This window comes from Microcaecilia unicolor, chromosome 4 (assembly GCF_901765095.1).
Source record: "Microcaecilia unicolor chromosome 4, aMicUni1.1, whole genome shotgun sequence".
Taxonomy (NCBI): Eukaryota; Metazoa; Chordata; class Amphibia; order Gymnophiona; family Siphonopidae; genus Microcaecilia; species Microcaecilia unicolor.
Window position 1 is genome coordinate 248160638 of NC_044034.1, and position 13000 is coordinate 248173637.

At 42.9% G+C, this 13000-nt stretch overlaps 1 protein-coding gene across 5 annotated transcripts in view; it reads right to left on the reverse strand.

Annotated features, from left to right (window-relative positions):
- Positions 1–13000, reverse strand: part of INPP4A (inositol polyphosphate-4-phosphatase type I A) — a 349368-nt gene that overhangs the window by 193875 nt on the left and 142493 nt on the right. For all 5 annotated transcript variants that reach the window (XM_030201389.1, XM_030201388.1, XM_030201387.1 and 2 more), the window contains 2 exons: positions 8191–8309; positions 1780–1896 (listed from right to left, as the gene is read on the reverse strand). In XM_030201389.1, the coding sequence (XP_030057249.1) occupies positions 1780–1896; positions 8191–8309 (236 nt within the window). The remainder of the gene's footprint in view (positions 1–1779; positions 1897–8190; positions 8310–13000) is intronic.

Genomic DNA, 13000 nt, shown 5'->3' on the forward strand with positions numbered 1-13000 from the left:
TGCTTATTTCTGGGATAAGCAGAATAAAATGTATTGTACTGTTTTGGGATCTTGCCAGGTCACAAGTACCTGGATTGGCCACTGTTAGTAATAGGATACTGGGCTTGATGGACCTTTGGTCTGTCCCAGTATGACGACACCTATGTACAAACTGATTATATACACCCGCCTCCCAGGTGACCCTCAGTCCTGCCTACAAAGGGGTCTGCTACATATCATTCACACTCAGCTCTTCTGCATCGTATAACATCTCATACTCCACATAATAAATCCAAACATATTTTGTTCTTTTTAATCCATTCTGGAGGTAGCGTTAATGGATGATGTTCGCTTGTGGAAGTGAATGGAAAATCTCTTTGGGTACAGGAGGCCTATCCATACTCCTATTCCTTTGCTTCAACAAAAGTACTTAAAAGAAACAGGGCAGATGGGTGTCTGCAACAACGGAAAGAGGCCAAATCTGATGATTTTACCGATTGCAAAAACTATTAGCTGACTATTCAAATGCTACAGACAGCACTTTTTAAAAACATCAGCCACAGTGTTTAAATATATTCTCTCTATTCAGCCCCGTTATCTGGATAGTGAGCAGTGCTAAATATAGGTGGAGAGGGACAACTGCCATCAGCTCTATGGATAGTAGCAATATTTAGCAACTATCCATATAGTTATGCAGTTTGAGTTAGGATGTCCTTTTCACTGGCTTAAATTAATTCTCACAGCTATGTGGATAGCCCCAACTGAATATCGCCAACTATTTGTAGAGTTAGGAGAAATGCCCATGCTCTGCTCTGGCACTCTCCAGATAGTTCTGGGTAGTCTGTTAGAATTTTCAGTGGCAGCCACTATGGAGACAATTGGTAAGGAGCTTCCTAATTTTAGGCAACAGGAACGTGCATAAATAGAGGCATTCTAATCATTTACAAACATAAGTGGCCACTTAAGCACATAAATGACCTCTTATGGTAGGGGTGGGCAACCACAGTCCATGAGGGCCACAACCCAGTTGGGTTTTCAAGATTTTCACAACGAACATGTATGAGATTGATTTGCATGCACTACTTCCATTGTATGCAAATCAATCTCATGCATATTCATTGTGGAAATCTTGAAAACCCAACGGGGTCACGGCCCTCGTGGACTGTAGCTGCCCACCCCTGTCTTATAGAATACCGATTAGTGGAAAGGTATGAGCCATGTATTGATGGCACATATTTTACACATGTATTTCCATGTTCTGCCCGTGTGCACACCTACTGGCAAACTATATGATTCTATAATTTTCATGCATTCTGGCTAACATTTAGACATGAGCATTTTCACCAATTATAGGGTTGGTGTAAGTTATTGTCCCTTAAATGTAGACATTTTCTGCCACTTGCACTAGTATTCTATTAAGAAAAGCAGGTGCCTGTAATAGAATTATTCCCTACACATATAGGGCTGCTGAAAATTGGTAAATAGGGTATTTATCTGTACAACAGCTGCTAAGATATGGATGTTTTTCAGTATCGAGCCACATGATATTATAAGAGACCTTAATTATGAAAAGGTGACTCGGTAACCCAGTGCTTGAAAATGGCCCACAACAGAACCATTAGCAGATGATAAATAAAACGAATTTGGCTGACCAATAATTGCAAGTGGAATCTCATGGTGCTGTATCCCAACCCTAATTCTAAACATGCTAGAAACCTGAGGAGGAGAAACTGCTAGCTTGCAACCCCCCCCCCCCCCAAACGAAATAAATGAACAGACAAAAAGAAAGCCAATACTTACTGTTCCCTGAGATCTATCTTTGACATCATATACAGATAGCTTGATTTGTGTATTTTGATTGATAAGAGAGTCTTGGAAAAAGGCAATACTGCTTAAAAATATAGGATTGCTTGTTCCCTGTAACAGAAAGGCAATTGAAATTAATAAAGATTTGGCAGAATGTACAATTTACTATTCTCCCTTTGACACAGTAAAGCGAAGTTACTTATCTCTGGCAGGTGTTCTTTGAGGACAACAAGCCAAGTATTCTCATATCTGGGCAATGTCATCCAACTGAGCCCGGTGTGGACGCTGCCTAGTGTACATACAAAATTCTAGCAGCGGGTACCTTCCTGCCCAACGCACGAGCACAGGTTCCTCAGTATAATAATATAGCTGAAGGAATCCTAGGGGAGGTGGAAGGGTATGTGAGAATACTTGGCCTGCTGTCCTCGGAGAACATCTGCTACAGGTGAGTAACTTCACTTTCTTTGAGGACAAGCAGGCCATTAGTATTCTCACATCTGGGAATCCCTAACTACCAGGCTCACCAAAAACAATAATGCTTGGACAATAGGGATTCAAAAAGCATTGAAGCCTTGAAGTTAATCAACCTTAAACTATATATATAATCTAGTTGTGGAGCTGCAGCCTGGAACAAAAAAAAAAACAGGGCCAAAGACAGTGGAGTTGAATTCTAGACATCAAACAAATTTTGCACTGTCTGACCAAATCCGCTGTCACATCAGGTATCCTGCTTAAGGCAGTAGTGAGATGTGAATGTGTGAACCGAAGATCACATCACAGCCACGGAAATCTTCTCAATGGAGGCTGACCTCAAGTGGGCCATGGCTCCGACATTATGAGCCTTGACATGTTCCTCTAGAATCATCCCAGCCTGGGCATAAGTGAAGGAGATGCAATCTGGTAGCCAACTGGAAATAGTGTGTTTGCTAATGCCTATCCCCATCCTGTTTGTGTCAAATGCTAGGTTGGATATGCAGTACACTTTCGCCAGGATGGGCATGCAGCTTTGGGATAGCATCCTGAAATTTTCTTTGACTAGGTATTTGTTCAGGACCCTTAGATCTACGATAAGATGAAATCTCCCCAGTTTTCTTGGGCACAAGGAAGTACCTGAAATAGAATCCCTTCCCTGAGTGGCACAGGTTTGACCATATTGGCCTATAGAAGGGCAGAGATTTCCTATACAAGTACCTGCTTGTGCTTACAGCTGATATAAGATGCTCTTGGTGGGCAATTTGGTGGTTTCTGACGCCAATGAAGTGCATAATCAAGGTGGACTCTTTGAAGAACCCATAGGTCGCTGGTTATAAGGAGCCACCCTTTGTTGGCAAAAATTCAGCCTCATTCCCTCTTACAGGCAGCACATCTGGGACGGTCACTTGGAGAGCGGCTATGCTCTCTTGTAGCCAGTCAAAAGCTCATCCCTTGCTTTGATAGGGAACCAGCTGGCTTTCTGGGGTCTGAACTGACATGGCAGGGAGCACTGGAGCTGGGGCTGATTGGCAGAGCAGGAAAGCAGTGGAAGCCTACACCTATGATAGTAATAGGTTTGCTGCCTAGGTCCAGTCGAAAAACTCCTAGTAGAGGATGACAAAGCTGAAGGCTGCCGAGAGAGAGACTGAATGGTGTCAGTATGTTTCTTGATGAGGTCTGCGACCTCCTCCACCTTGTCCCCAAAAAGATTACTTCCTCGGCAAGGTATGTCCACTAACCTCTCCTGAACAGCTGGGTCCAGGTCAGAGACACACAGCCATGAGAGTCTGCACATCCCCATACCCATAGCAGAGAGTCTGGACGCAATAGCAAAGGTATCATAAGTGCCTCGTCAGATATTTCCTGCACTTCTAGTTGATTGTTGGCCATCTTGTGAAGCTCCGCGGTCTGCTCCTGAGGGAACGAGTCCACAAGACCGAACATACTGCGCACCAAGACTTCAAGTATATGCTTGTGTAGAGCTGGCAGGACTGGATGTAGTTAATGAGCATCAAGGCCTGATAAGCTTTTTTCCCAAATGAATCCAGACTCCAAGCCTCTCTATCTGGGGAAGCCGAAGCATGAGTTCTGGAACGTCTGGTTCGTTTGAGAGAGGATTCGACCACCAAAAAGTGGAGAGGCAATTGCCCCTCTCTTGAATCCCGGAGCCTTCTGAATACAATACCGAGTATCCATCCTTCATTGGTACAACATGCACTGAGAGGGGAGACTCTTTGTCAGTGTATCTTTAAGGATAGGGTGCAACAGAACTGTAACTTCTTCCTTAGGAGATTCATAGTCCAGGACAAATAACATTTCTGCCCTTGGCTTTTCCTCAATCTCCAGCTTAAATGGGATGGCCAAAGTCATCTCCTTCACAAAACCTGTGAATAAGAGACTCTCAAGTGAAGACATATGCCTCTCTTGAGGTGAGGAGGGGTCCAAAGGGACTCCATATGACTCATCCTCTGAGAAGTAATGTGGATCTTCATCTGACTCTCACAAGTGGTATAAGTCCTACTCCTCGCAATACTCCAGATGGACAAGTGAGTCTGTGCCTGCCCGGCTCAGTGGAACTATGTCCATGCCATGAAGGGCATCAAGGTACAGCCCTACTCTCAGATTCCAGGGAAGCTTCCTCCCCTGATGTAGAGAGTGGTACCGCATGGGTCAATGTCGAGGCATCGTCATCACAGACTGCTCCATAGGCAGACTTGGGGACTTAGGAAGGAGCTGAGGTTCAGCCGCAGTTTAGGAAGGAGCTGAGGTTCAGCTGCAGTTGGCGCAAGCGCCCTTGATGCCTGAGCAGTGTGATGCTTAAACATCTGTGCCAGCTCCTCCATGAGCATAACTGGTACCACTCATCAAGGGCAGGCATCGGCAAAGTGGAGAGAAGGTTCAGACACAGCCTGAGAGAGTTGGTGTCGAACTCAAAGTAGGAACCTGGTTGCCCAAACACTGGCACATCGGAACCTCCACCAAAGAGGGAGAAAAATCCTCTTGGTGCCGGCACTTCTCGGGTACTAGTGATGGTGATGCACTGGTGTTCCTGGCACCGTGCTTCGAAGAAGAGGACCAACGCTTGTGCTTCTTTGGCTTCCCTCAGCACTCAACATCACAGTCCTTCGGCGCTAATGAGGACCACACTGAATCTGTACACATCATCGATGTTGAGTCCGATGATGACCGGACCCGGGGCCTACTATCAGGGTCCGATGTCGAAGGAGGTGAAGACTTCCTCGATGCCAGTAAACTTCTAGTGGTAGATGAAGTCTGGGCAGCCATCAAGGTCAACACTTCTAGTGCCAATTTCAATGGACTGGCCTTTGAGGAGCCAAAATGCTTCTCCAGCTGGATCTGACACACTCTCTGTGTCCTCAGCTACATTTGTAAACAGAGAAAACAAGAATCAAGCTGGTGGTCAAGCCCAAGGCACTCGATGCACCAATTGTGCAGGAACCTGGCAGAAATCACCCAATTACATTGGGCACAATTTTTGAAGCCACTGGGGGGTCTTCCTAGACATCCAGAAAAGAACTGCAGCCAAATTAAATTCCTCAATGTTGAGCGTCCAAAAGGAGGAAGGCTCAAATCAAGGTCAGTGCTCAGGCCTAAACGAGGCCTATGGAGCCATGTGAAAAGGAAAGAAAACTTGAAAAACAGAAAAACCTAATAAAATAAAGGGGACAGGTACCAAAAATAAAAAACTATGAAGAAAATGAGAGAAAATAAGAAAAAAACCCCCACACAGGAGGGCACTGAAATGTAACTGTTAATACACGCTGAAGAGAGACCATGAAGACTCAAACTCTCAAGCTCTGTGGACAAAACCAAACTGAGGAACCTGCACTCGCTTGCTGGGCAGGAAGTTGCTGGAATTTTCTACTGTCTGTATATGCTCGCACCAGGCTCTGTCGGATGATGCCACCCAGATGTGAGAATACTAATGGCCTGCTTGTTCTCAGAGAATGGAGTCCACTGGAAAGGGTGAGAGGTAGAGGAAGATGATGATGTAACTTCAGTCACATTTTTTTTCTATCAGGTCTTTGACGTTTGAACTGCTCAGATGGATTCCAAAGGGCAGAATATCAAATCTAGACTATAAACAATTATTACAGACTTTCTAATGTCTTCCTCATGACAGATATTGGAATTCTGGCATAAGGCTTTTAACATCAGTTACATTTATTGTAGATCTGAAAAACAAACACTACAGGTTGCACATTAGGACACAGCTTCCCAAACTATGACCACTAAATAGGGTTGTGAAATCCGTGTTTGGGGTCATTAAGTGGGCAGGACCTCAAACGCATCATTAGCTCACTCCTCCAGTGGAGAAGAAGTGCACATTGAAACATTGTTAATCACTACCTTTACTAGAAGCTGTAAGATTTTGTGGTTACCATGTGTTAAATTGCCAAAGTTAACATGTGGTAACTGCAAGCTTCTGTGAAAACTGATAGGTGTCATCCCAGGAACCTCCCATTCAGGTTAACACAAAGCAAATGTCAATACTGGGTGTTAACTGCATGGCAGATAACGTGGTGCAGTTCTAGCTAGTTTTAACTAAACTGTATTATCTGTTGCATTAACAGTTAAAGCACGGTTGTTAAGAGTTTTCCTTCTTTAGAGGGCAGATGATCAGAAGCAAACGCGGGCACTAGAGTCTAATAGCGCCATACTAGCACCCACGTTTGCTCCCGCCCCATGATCAGAGCCAGCGAGCGCATTAAACGAGTAGCATGCAAATGAATGCTAAACAGGGCATTAACTATTCCTCCCCAATGCTCAGCAGACACTGCACCAAACAAGGGTGCTGCTACCGTGGCAAACTTTATGCCAGCACAGAGCTACTGTTAGGGTTTTCAAAGAATTGGAGAGGAATGGGAAGCCATGCACAGAATGCATCTGAATGCTTGCAGGCTCCACATCTCACCCCGGACAGAAGCCCCCCTCAACCCCTGGGACAGAGAGGGCTGGGTTTGATTCCCACTCGTTGTGACTCTGAGCAAGTCACATAACCTTCCATTGCTCCAGGTACAAAATAAATATCTGTTTATAATATGTAAACCGCTTTGAATGTAACCACAGAAAGGCGGTATATCAAGTCCCATCTCCTTTACTATTCCCTCTGAAGACAGAGGAGGGGGGATAGGAAAGGGGATGGGACTTGATATACCGCCTCTCTGTCTGGGCATTTGTATATTTGACAGGTCCGGGCTTTTTTTTTTTTTTTTTGACAGCCCAGACCTGTCAAACAACTTCTGCAGGACAACTGTGCTTCAGGTACATGTGCAGGCACAATCCTCCCACAGAAATACCCCCATGATAGAAGCTAATATCGAGTATAAATCTGCATACTATTAGCTTTGATCATAGTGGCACTATTTCCCCGCACTGTTCCAGCAATAATTTTACAGAACTGTTTGGAACAGTTCAGGGAAATTGATCATCGGGGTCCAAGTATTTTGATTCTTGCTCTGTTTTAAAGTGTTGTAACCCACTTTGTTTAGCCACCAAGCTATAATGGTGTGGTATAAGTCTTTAAAAATAAAATTAATCCATATAGAGCTTTCAAACATCCAATTTCTAAATAAGGAAGAATTTGTCTTCTATTATAGAATAAAAACATATAAACTTAACATTTTAGTGGAATAACTGATATTTATGGGTGTGATGACACTTAAGCCTACAGAGTATTGTAAGCTCTGAGCAGGGACTGTCTTTCTTCTATGTTTGTGCAGCGCTGCGTACGCTTTGTAGCGCTATAGAAATGCTAAATAGTAGTAGAGTAATAGTTCCATAAAATTAGAATTTCAACCTGGACAAAAGGGTGTGTTTTTGAAAAGGGCCATAAAATCTGAGGGAAAAAAAATATAAAAGAAATCTGAACCTTTCTGTTCTTGTAGTGGTAATGAAGAGGGGCCCTTTTACTAAATCACAAAACATTTACCACGCATTTTACTGCGTAGTAACTGCTAGTGCAGAGCTGTGTTAAGGAGCTTTGCATTAATAGTGCATTAAGTGGTTTTTGTGTCAGGGGTGTGGGCAAGGGAAGCATTTGGCAATTAACATGCTGCACTTATGTGGACTATACACTGCTGCCTAAATAGGAGGTGCTAAGTGCTTCTGCGTTAACCAGGAGCAGGTACTGCACTTTTATGTGACTATTCTTGCAACAGGAATACAATACTGGGAACACCCCCAATAGGTGTCACGTTAAATGTGCAACCACCCTGTGGTAAAATCCCACATTAAGCTGCATTAATAGCAAAATTTACCATGATTTAGTAAAACGTGTCTTTAGCAAATACATCTACTGGTGCTTGTAAAACTTACCGATTTGATTGTATCAGAGCTCCTATGTTTCAATGTCTTTCCCCATCCCCAGCAGAAGTGTCCATCACGTTCTTTATAGCATCTAAGACTTACCTCTATGATTTCCGTCTGTGCGTGTTTTGTCCAGAACGCTTGAGGTGGCGTCGTTACACTCACTGCTACAAAACTATTTGGTTTACGATCTAATGATGGAGTACTCAATTCATTGCAAGCTAATGAGGAAAAAATAAATATTTGGAATCATTCTAGAAAATCCCCCCCCACACACACACACCTCTCAAATTCTAACCCTCAATATCATCTTCCTTATTAAATGATTTTGTAAAAGAAGTCAGGGAAGCATAAATAACATGGCTTGCTGAATACTGTCCAACCCCCCTGCAATGTAAATACATGTGTGGTGGAGGTATATGTTTGTGTGTTGGTACATCATACATGTGGGTGCTTTGTTTCCTTAATCACAATGTTACAGTGATATCAGTGTATATATACAACAGCTGTTTGAAGTACTTCTCCCATAAAAATGTGCTATGGCATTTTATAGGGATCATTTATCTTCTGTCTCCCATCAGTACTTGCAGTTTGTGGAATGTTGTGTCAGCTGTGGTTCGGGTAGTTCTTGGGTGTGGGGTAGTTTGTAGGGGGATATTGTTTTAAGGGTAAGGCAGTTTGCAGGGTGATAGGGTACTTCACAGGGACATAGTTTTTTTGGGGGGTGGAGCACTTTGCACGGTGGTGGGGCAGTTAAGGTTAGAGTTTTCTTTGGAGTAGGGAAGTTTGCAGGAGGTAGTTTTAAGGACTGTTGATAATTTATGGGTGGTGTGGCAGTTGCATTTGTTAGGTTTTGGCTGTGGCACAATTGAAGGGGGCCTCCAAGATTTTAGGTTGGTTCCTAAATCTAAGATAAAGTATTCTAGACCACTGTTTCTCAAATTCAGTCCTGGAGTACCCCTTGCCAGTCAGGTTCAGGTTATCCCCAATAAATATGCATGAAATAAATTTGTATATAATAGAGGCAGTGCATGCAAATCAAGTTCATGCATATTCATTGTGGATATCCTGAAAACCTGACTGGCAAGGGGTACTCCAAGACTGGATTTGGGAAACACTGTTCTAGATCAGACCTTAAAAAATAACACTTATATGCATATTTATCTATTATTTTTTATTAGGATTTATTTACAGCCTATTTGAAAAAATCACTCAAGGCACTGTACAGCAAGAATATTCAAATCACAGTATATAGTATGGCACAGTATGCTACTTTTAAAAGTCAGCATAGGATATAAGAAAAGGTAGAACACATAGATAAGATAGATTAACAGGAGTTAGAAAATAAGGGGACTTATCTTTAAAAAGCTGCATGTGAAATCAGAAGGGTGCACGAATATAACCTCAGCTAGGGTAGGAGTGGGTAAGTAAGTCCTGTTACGTTACATGTAGTCAATGTTAGTCCTTCAGTGTGTACAACCAGGAAGTTAATTGCGTCTTCCCTCAACAGCTTGGGAGAAGAGCCAAGCTTTTATCTACTTCCTTAAGTAGAGAGAGTCTTGCGTTGAGAAACGCCTTTCAGGGAGTGCACTCAAGAATGTGGGGGGCTACTCTGGAGAAGGCTTGCTGGTGGGACTCACATCATGTGATGTCCATTGGAGACGGTGTGGTTAGGGATACTCCTTTGGAGAACCTTAGTGACCTTGAAGTTATGTAGAGGGAGATTCTGTTCTTCAAGTACTAAATTTAGACCTGTATTGTACTGGCAGCCAGAGAAGCTTTTGCAGAAATAGTATGATATGGGCGCTCATTTTCAAAGCACTTAAGACCAAAGTTCCATAGGTTACTATCCAGCTTATAATTGAAAAAGAAAAACGCCTATATTGCGACCCAAATCGGGAGATAGACGTTTATCTCACAAAAACGAATAAAGCGGTATAATCGAAAGCCGAATTTGGACGTTTTCAACTGCACTCTGTCGCGGATGCGGACAAAGTTGATGGGGGCATGTCAAAGGCGTGGTGAAGGCGGAACTGGGGCGTGGTTATCGGCCGATCACAGATAGGCGCCTTTCGCCGATAATGGAAAAAAAATATGCGTTTTTAGCGAGAATTTAGGGCACTTTTCCTGGACCCTGTTTTTCCACGAATAGGGCCCCAAAAAGTGCCCTAAACGACCAGATGACCACTGGAGGGAGTCGGGGATGACCTCCCTGACTCCCCCAGTGGTCACAAACCCCCTCCAACCACAAAAATATGCCGTTTCACAACTTTTTATGTTCACCCTCAAATGTCATACCCACCTCCCTGGCAGCAGTATGCAGGTCACTAAAGCAGTTATTAGGGGGTGCAGTGGACGTCAGGCAGGTAGACCCAGGCCCATCCCCCCCACCTGTTACACTTGTGCTGGTAAATGGGAGCCCTCCACACCGCCCCCCAAACCCACTGTACCCACATGTAGGTGCCCCCCTTCACCCCTTAGGGCTATAGTAATGGTGTAGACTTGTGGGTGGTGGGTTTTGAGGGGGATTTGGGGGGCTCAACACACAAGGGAAGGGTGCTATGCACCTGGGAGCTCTTTTACCTTTTTTTTTTTTTTTGTAACAGTGCCCCCTAGGGTGCCCGGTTGGTGTCCTGGCATGTGAGGGGGACCAGTGCACTACGACTCCTGGCCCCTCCCACGAACAAATGCCTTGGATTTATTCGTTTTTGAGCTGGGCGCTTTCATTTTCCATTATCGCTGAAAAACAAAACGCCCAGCTCACAAATTGTCGAATAAAACATGGACGTCTATTTTTTCCCAAAATACGGTTCGGTCCGCCCCTTCACGGACCCGTTCTTGGAGATAAACGCCCATGGAGATAGACGTTTTCGTTCGATTATGCCCCTCCACATATACACATACATACTACTTACATACACATAAGCATTGTTTTGCAAACACCTACTTAACTCGCATAGCGCTGATTTGGGGGTGAACATATGAGCAGGGCTCCCACTTATACATGTAACTTACAGAATATTTTATGTTATGCATATCCATGCCACATTCTGTGGTTTCATAACCGAGGGACAATGTTTTAAAAGATGAAAATTAACACATTTTTCAAACTGCAATACCACCACATTGAGGCATATTTTCAAAGCACTTAGCCTTCCAAAGTTCCATAGAAACCTATGGAACTTTGGAAGGCTAAGTGCTTTGAAAATATGCCTCATTGTCTATGTTGTTATTTACCCATATGACCTGTTATATGTAGGCAAGACACAAACAAAGACTGGCTGAACATAAAAGTTGCTTAAAATGTGATTGACTGGAGGCTCCTATGGTTGAACACTATAAGACACTTGGACACAAATTTGAAGACCTGAAAGTATATGTACTACAGGTTATTTCTCTATCTTGGAGAAGAGGTGATTTAAATAAAAGACTTCTACAGGCTGAATAAAAATTGATCATTAAATTCAACAGTGTCACTCCTAATGGTATGAACCAAGCAACTGATTATACTGTTTTGCTTTGTTTTTTTGTGTGATTCTCACTCTCTCTGTGGCACATTTGTTTAAGAGGGATACTTTTTTTTTTTTGTTACATTTGTACCCCGCGCTTTCCCACTCATGGCAGGCTCAATGCGGCTTACATGGGGCAATGGAGGGTTAAGTGACTTGCCCAGAGTCACAAGGAGCTGCCTGTGCCTGACGTGGGAATCGAACTCAGTTTCTCAGTTCCCCAGGACCAAAGTCCACCACCCTAACCACTAGGCCACTCCTCCACTCTTGATGTACTACATTGGCTTCTAATATACTAAGATGTTTATATAACCTTGACTAACTAAAGATTGAATGTATTATAGGATTAGAAGAAGTTTTTGTACAGGATTGTACATGATTCACTAATATCCTCTAGGTTGTTTCATACAGCTGCCATCTTTAAGAAGAAATAATAAATACAAAGTAGCTCCCCCCCCCCCCCCCCCCCCACACACATTATTTTATTAAGAAAGCCCTCTTTAAAAAATGAAGTGGTCTAAGGCACTTTTTGGCTTTTTAAAAAAATGTTTTTAAAAGTTTTTGACACCACCCCCCCCCAAGTGATGTCATCGTGACATTTCAGATGACAAAATCACAATTTAAATTTATCAATTTGAGGGGCTTCACATTTTGAGTACCTTATCTATATTTATAGCCTTCTCATCCCCTGGGGACTTGTTTTAAGGTAAGAAAATGATTTTTAATGGCCTTTAAATTTTAGCGTTTTTAATCGGGTCATTTTTGCAGGTGTTTTTTTCTTATTGAATTGATAGCTGGAGGTCTGTTTACACCTCTGGGAACCTTTTTTTTATACTTTTCCAGTATTCATTAATTTTTGAATTTTGTTTTACTGTTTTCTAATCATTATTTTTACTTTCACTTTGTTCTTGTAAGCAAATTTCTTATGCTAATGACAGATGCTTCTATACCTTGTTTGTTCTTTAAATAGTCTACGGTTTACTATTTTTTAGAAAGTTATGCTGCTTTTATCTAAAGAATTGTTCTATTAACCTTTAACTAGGTTTAGCAGCCTTTATGTGTAATTTGGCCTATTAAGTATTGGTATTTTTTAAATCTTGTTTTAGGTTTAGAAGCCTTTATCAAGCACAGAATGGTTATATTTTATGGCTGCAGAAATGTATAAACTTGTTCTAGAATATACCGTATTTTTCGGACTATAAGACGCACTTTTTTCCCCCCAAATTTGGGAGGAAAAATGGGGGTGCGTCTTATAGTCCGAAGGTAGCGATTTCCCTCCCTCCCGCCCTCCCCCCGAGTTCGGGATCGCCCTCCCCCCGGCCTTGTCACCACTTCTCCCTACTCACGTCACGCGATCTTCCCTGGTGGTCTAGTGACGTCGGGGCAGGAAAGAGCCCCCTCTT